This window comes from Rhipicephalus microplus, unplaced genomic scaffold, assembly GCF_043290135.1.
Source record: "Rhipicephalus microplus isolate Deutch F79 unplaced genomic scaffold, USDA_Rmic scaffold_20, whole genome shotgun sequence".
Classification (NCBI taxonomy): Eukaryota; Metazoa; Arthropoda; class Arachnida; order Ixodida; family Ixodidae; genus Rhipicephalus; species Rhipicephalus microplus.
Genome location: NW_027464593.1, coordinates 5,905,992 through 5,913,269, shown reverse-complemented (window position 1 = coordinate 5,913,269; position 7,278 = coordinate 5,905,992). Strand labels below are relative to the sequence as shown.

The following is a 7,278-nucleotide window of genomic DNA, read 5'->3' as shown; positions in this document are numbered from 1 at the left end:
CGATTTTGCCATCCCACCGAGTAAACGGCCCTCCTCTCGTTGGTGGTATGCTGAATGCACACGCGATTGCAGAAGATGGGGTGGGGGAGTGATTTTAAATAAAAAGAAAAGAAAAGTGAGCCCCGTAACTGTCTCTCGGGGGAAGGACACCTCAACAGTACCTCACGAGGGATGGGGTTATAAAAGGTATTAATAGGATAGAAATAAAAGGTAAAGAGATAGAGAGAGAGAGGAAGGAGAGAGAAAGGCGCAGTGACAGCGAACGACGGAAGTGAGGAGAAGACAGGAAAGATGGACATGGTTGGAGGAGTCCGAGGACGGGGCACCACTGGCGAGAGCTTTTCTCGGCGTCAGGAGAAGGCATAGGGCAAGTCCAGTAGGTCAGAGCTACGCTGTCGTCGAAGATCGGCGTCAGGAGATAACGTAGGGCCAGCCCAGTCGGCCAGAGCTACGTTGACGTCGGAGATCGCGAGGGCACAACCAGTCGGCTCGGAATCCAGTGAGCGAGTTCATTGCAGAAGATGGAAAGCCGCTTCAAAGAAGCTTCTCTATAATCGAGGCTCAACAAATTGTAAAGACTACCAGTATTTTGCTGGCATATTTAGGCACAATGCGAACTGCATGAAAGAAGATTATGACAGTGGACATTCCGATTATCTTTCCAATTCAAACAATAGGCGTGCTTTGTTTGTATATCTACGGTCAAAAAAAGTACTGCCAACACTTTTAACATTCGGATAATGTTTCTTAAGGCCACAAGAAATGAACGCCTTGGTGGAAGAGACAGCCAAAGGCTTACAACGTCGTTTTAGTACACATATTTCGGCTATTGGCAACATGCAGGTATCTTCACAGGAATTTACAGAAGTTTCTTTGTCTGAATCGACTCAAACTTTACTATGTTTACCAACGAGAGCCCCTCGGCCAGATACAATTACGAATTTCATGGTGAAAGCCTTGCATCAAGAATCTCCGAACGTTCTTTCCGATATTGTAAAATATTCGTTAAAGAACGTTGCAGAACTAACACCACTAGAATGTAAACTTAGTAAATTTATACTGTTCCTGAAGAAACAAGATGCAGGGTACATAATAGCTAACATAGGTAAATTGCCTTGACCTCAGATCTCGTGAAATTGTTTAGTTATCAATGCTCGAGCAAATGAATTTATGGAGAGGCCGATTCTCAGCCCCTGAAAAATCAGCTTCAGGTCAAGGTGAATATGGAATGCTCATGTTGATTCAGAAAGCCGTATACAGTTAGCACGACCGCACAACAAGTATGCGGCTCTATAGTTACTTTGAATATCGCTAATGCATACGGCACTTTACGGCATGGTATTCTTATCGATTTGACTCCCTCAATTTTTCCGCGTTCATTGTAACGTGGCTTCACTAATTCCTTATGGACCGGAAGTCTCGCTGTTTTAAAAGCGACTTTTCATCGATTATTCAAACACAAACGAGAGGAGCACCGCAAGACTCAGTGCTGTACCGGTGCTATTTACGTGCTGAGCACGATTGCACGTAACCACGACACAAATTAATTTAATGCAGACGAAATCACCTTTCTTGCAACGGCAGACACCATTCAGACGTTATAGAATGACGTCAGCAATGTTTGCACAGCAGTGAGATAACGTGCCAAAAACGGCCGGTTGCTGAAGAATGCATGCTTCATAAGGCACAAAAATATGTTTGTACAACGTGCCAATGGAGTTGTACACAGCATACCCTTCCAGTGTGCATGCGTTTATACAGATTAGACGGGTCGGTGTGTGAACTCGAGACTGAGGAACCTCCGAAATTCCCTCTGGGGTATTGTACCCTTGGCCACGCACTGCGGCACTGCGGGTGCGCTGCATATTTTTCGAGAACGAGGGTTCTTTTTTTGCCACCACGCCAGCTGAGGAGACAAATATTCGAAGTTCACAGAATTCAAAAGGCAGGGCGAAACTGCGTCAATCAGCTGTCTCTGGCTCTCCATGATAACGATCTGCGCACGCCTATGCTAACGAGAACAAACAGTAGCAGAATGTATGCGTGACATTTTCACTCGAACATTCGTCGACATGGGCACGCTAGTTTCGTGTAGTGACTGCATTCGCTGTATAAGTGCCCCCCCCCCCCCCCCCGACTACACTACCATGAACCAGTTGAAGGCAGTGAAGTGTAAATTGAATGGGCCTGTAAACACACTCAAGAAAAAATAAAAGTCAGTTGACTTTTTTCAGATTTTTTCGCTTGCCACGTGTGTCACTGTTAAAAGATGGGAAGAAGTGTAAACATAACGACTCGTTCTTCTTGTTCGAGCCAATATTAGTAAGAACTAACAGACAAAGATGCCGAGTAAAGATGCGAAGGCAACATGCAAGAACTCTTAGACGAGGCTCGTCGACTTTCTTGACAGTCGTGTGATCCACGAAAGAGATAATATGCCCCTTCAAAGTCATATAAGTGGCAAGTCGGGACTATACAAAAAAAGTCACATATACTATTTTTTTTCTTTTAGAGCACAGTATATCTGCTGTTGACATGTACGATAAGAGAGAAACTGGCTGCGTCATTGGACAATTTATTGAGCTGTACCAGCTTTTCGGAATTTGGCACTGGCCATTTCAGCTAAGCAGGGAGAGCTTGAGAGTGGTTGTTTGTGTTTCACCACCTGCTCGAGTGTTCGGTGGGGGAAAGCGGTGATCGAACAGAAACTGGTTCGCATTAAAACGCGTGGTTCAGGATATTGCTGCACATATACATATATTGAAGCAACGTCGATTGAAAATTATATTGAGATCGGGGACCGTCGTAGCACCACGATTCGCGCGTCGTATTCAGACCGCGTTTTCGCCATGAATCTAGCAATGTAAATCACACGGATTACCTATGCGGTCACAGACAGCAGCCCAAAAAAAGAAATTCACAAACTCTAACTACACTCTACTCAAACTTCGGAATAAATGGTAATTATAACAATTGATGAAGTATACTCTGTTGAAGCTTAGGAATCAATGGGTAATTATAGCAATACAGCGAAAGCTGTTCAGTGGATGCTGGAGGTCATCTGAAAAACATTGGGCCAAGTTGTTACTTAGCATCTAAGCCAACAATTTTATAACGGGTCCCTCAGTTTTCCTCGATGTCACGTATCGTAGGTACCGCGCATTTTTTATTTGTAACAGCCGGTCTGTCTACCCTACTGCCAGGGTGCGGGATGGAGGGCTACGGCATGCGCTGCACCAGCGACCGCCAACAGAGTCCAGCTGCTTCCCAACAGTGGTGAGGAGGAACATGTCAAGAACCCGAGCCGCCGGAACCATTCTTCGGTGCCTGTGTTCGGGTGGCCCGGAGCGAGAGCCGGACAGTGGTGCCTGCCGGCCGAATTGCGCAGGCACTGCAGGTAGCCGGAGATGTCGCTGAAAAACAGGGCCATTAAACTTTAAAATGGCTCCCACGTGGGAGTGGCTTGTAGGGTTCGCATTAGGACTACTGGTCTTTCGCATAATACGTGAAACAGGAAAGGACACAGTGATGATGATGATGACTGATTACGATTGTTATTGCCCCGGTGTTTGCAACGGGCAATCTAACGGGAAATCTGGATCTGCCACAGACGATGGTAGACAGACAGAGTTGCCTGTCGTTTTTATGAAAAGGGGATTTGGGCTTCATTTTTTGCCGAGACGCTTGTAGAATTTTTTTAATAAGATTTCTTAATTTGTATGCTTGCTTTCTTTTTCTTGGCGTAAATTCTTTAGGTTAAGTTAGGTTAGGTCAGTCAGTCAGTTAGTCTGTCAGCTTTGAACACAAATAATTGTGGGGTGGGGGAATGGACTAGTAACTTTCATAACACACTGGCACACATACGTTCTACCAAATCGAGATTACGTGGCAGAGACTGTTACAAAAAAATTATAGCATCTTCATGTCAGAAAGGTCAAGCTTTATGAAATCAAGAGCAGAGTTGGGTAACCTTCTACGTTTCCTTTTAGTTATTTGACACTTTCCTCGTCTGTTTTTTTTGTATTTTTACGTTTGTTTTCCTGTCTTCTTTTTCTCCTTACTGCTATTCCTTTCTTCATCCCACATTGCATACTCGTTTCTCTCTTTTTTTGCCCTTTCTATTTTACTATCTATTTTTCGCTTTCTATACAACAACTTAAGGCTGTCAAAAAGGCGCACAATGTCGTGGTGAGGCTAGGCCTTTCCGTTCTTACGTGGCAGTGGCCCGCGATCCTACCCCTATAAAACGGGGATCGATTCCTTCACGACCCCAATAAGTTTTCATCATTCTAGTTTTCGCGCTCGGTTCCTTTTTCCTTTGTAGTTTTCACATCGTTATGCATTCTTTATTCCAGGCGACGACAGCATAAGCTCGTAGCAGACGGCAGTGCTCCGCACGTGATCCACTTCAAGTATGCATTCATTCATAGTCGCACATATTTTCTTTGTACAAAATATTTTAGATGGTTTTTTCAACCTCATTTCTTAATTGGCCGCCACTTTTTTTTACTATACGCAAAATAAATATTCTCTAGAACGAAATCATATACTAAAAATGAAATCATATACTAGAATGAAATCATATACTAAATCATATACTAAAAGAGCTGCAGGCTTTGCGAATGCCCGCAGCTCTTTTGGGGACCTCTTTTGTGATGGTTATTTCCTTGTCGGTCCAGTAAGATCTAAGCACTCTTCACATAGCACGTATTCATCTATTACTCCGAATACCATTAATCGTCTCTGCGATAGTTTATATTTTCTATTATTTTGTCATCTTTCCCCTACCAGAACAGCTGGGCGCCATCTGATTAAAGCGGACAAAAAGTAAAGTATGCAGTCATATAGCCGCAATAGTACGGGTGCAATCCCTCCTTCGAGACCTTAGTTAAATAAAATGGTGGCACCGATCTGCGTGACTCTTGAAATTTTTATCTTTGGGCATTCATCAGCTCGCCAGTTGTAAGGGGCGGGGTGGTGTAGCGGTCTCTCTTTTCTCTTCATGACTGCTCACACTGCCCCGAGAAGTGTAGAAAAGACGAGTTGAAAACGAAGACACACACAGGGTCCTTTCGTTCCACACTTGTCACTTCGTTAGTTTTCGGCAGCGCGAGCAGTTATGAAGTCTCGCCAATTACAGGCCATCCTAGCAACTTTACTCCGCCCCCCTCCCCTCCCCGTGAAATGCTAATTTGGGCCCGTCTCTGCAAGTATATAAGTAACGAAGATACAACACGAAGATACAGCCCGAAACGAAAGCTCTCAGTCCATCTGTGACCTTTTGTCCTGCGCTTCGCACTGTTTTTTTTTAACCTTCTAATTATATCTAACTTGTACTTCAATGGGACATTGTTGAAATTATTCGAAAGGGCAGCGTTTGATTATTCATGTTTTTGACGACAATGATCAGTGATGTTACATACGAATAACTATATTTACTTGCCACATTTGCCCGCTGAAAGCTGGGGTCGATATCAGGCCATTGTGGGAAGCGCGTCAACGCTTCATCTTCTGCTCTACATCCATCGCGAAGGTTCGTCCTTTCTCTGCCACAACCAATAAGGTCGGAGAGAGCTTCGGCGAGACTTCGCTCCCCCTAATGAATAACTCATTGCACGTCTAAGGCCATACGAATGAACAGGCACTCGGCATTATGAACTTTTTTTCTGAAGGCTCCGTGGACGCCGCCATAGTCCTCTGTGGGCTGTTCTCAATATGCGTAGTCCTGGAATAATGCACTGCATGGCGTCGGCATTTGTGCTTCCATGCAATAGCCCAGAAAGTAGGGGATCCTTCTCCCCGTTAAAAATATATATATATGCGTGCGAACGGAAAAGGGGTAGTGGGCAGCGGTGACGGCCGCTCCTTCTAGTCGCCTAGGATGCGGGGGGGGGGGGGAGGATGATGTAAAGTCTGACACATACATGGAATTAATAAAGAGGGGGGTGCTGCAACGAGCCTTCGCATACATCCCGTCCACCTTGAAGAAGGAGTATGGACATTCTCGACATCGATACATCTCTTTCACGAGGAACGTTTTGTGATAGTGTGACGCTTTGGTGACCGCAATACAGGAGAAGTTCTTCTCAACAATATTTTAAGGGTACCAGATAAAGTGAGTACCTAAAATGTCAAGTATAGTCACAAATAAAACTGCTGGCACCGTATGCTGCGAGTGAAGAGGGGCTTCCTAAAGAAGGGCTCGGGAAACGGCTTCGGCACTATTGAAAAGTAGATCAAATTCGCCCGCATGCCGTCGGGTGAAAAAGACAGCGTTGATAAATCCTCAAATAACCCACTCTGTCTATGCGTAAAACTTCTAGTAGGTCACCTGCAAAACCTTTCTCGCTGACGGTCGGGAGCGGTAGCCTCGTCCTGTAGACCTGTACCATTCCGATACTTGTGGTTCACTTCGTGAGCTCTGTCCACATCGCACGTCTCCCATTCCTGCGTGAACTCCTTGAGCTCGCAGCCTGCGGGTTTGTAGAATAACAACACTTGTCTTTCTCTTAAAGAATTTCTGAGTGACGAATGGGGAATAACATTGCAACTTCAAGGAATGCAGCCTTCGGTTAAATTTCTTAACCACATATGTTTAAAAGACATCAGTTTAAGAAATACATACACAACGCCTCTTCTTCACATAACTTATTGTTAGTTAAAGTAGAGGCATCGTCAATGCACCTTCATAACCTAGCTTAAGGATCACTGGATTGACAAATAGCTCGTCATTACTTCCACGGCAGCCCCTAAGGAAAACGTTGCTGTTCACTCTGTGTCACACTTAGGGGAAATCTCATTGCGCCTGGCCTCGCCATGCGGCCATGCTGCCGCCAGCGCACGCCAGCAGCAGCTTGCGCATTTGCTTGAGGGGGGCATTGTGCTGAACGGTTGAACGACGTCGTCAACTACGGCGGAGTACGCTGGCCGCATCTTCAAGGAGCCGACGAATTTCATTGTTGCTGCGGGTGCTGGGCCGATATTGCTTATCGCGTCATCGCTGTCCTGGGGACATGATGGTGTATTAAGTGAAATTAGAAGCTTCACGCAAGGGGGCATTTCGGCGCAGGCTAGTGAGTGCTGTCTCAAGTAATGAAATGCCATCGAGAAGAGCAAGACGTTCAGGTCGGTATCTTAAACTGCTGCATATTCCTTAACTCGTTTCTGTTTGTTTTGTAGTGTCGAACCCTCATAGCTGCATGGTAGTCGCTGTGAAGTTCTTCGTGTTTTTTTTTCTTTAGCGTTAAATGAATACCCCGCAGAGTAAGCGCTGATTAC

General features: G+C 45.2%; 1 protein-coding gene across 1 annotated transcript in view; it reads right to left on the bottom strand.

Annotated features, from left to right (window-relative positions):
- Positions 1–3,162: 3,162 nt before the first annotated feature.
- The window catches only part of LOC119180994 (uncharacterized), a 160,105-nt gene continuing 155,989 nt past the window's right edge, over positions 3,163–7,278 (bottom strand). Inside the window, exons 16-17 of the mRNA XM_075883682.1 lie at positions 6,332–6,473; positions 3,163–3,413 (exon numbers count right to left, since the gene is read on the bottom strand). Coding sequence (XP_075739797.1) covers positions 3,194–3,413; positions 6,332–6,473 — 362 coding nt within the window. The 3' untranslated portion in view covers positions 3,163–3,193. The remainder of the gene's footprint in view (positions 3,414–6,331; positions 6,474–7,278) is intronic.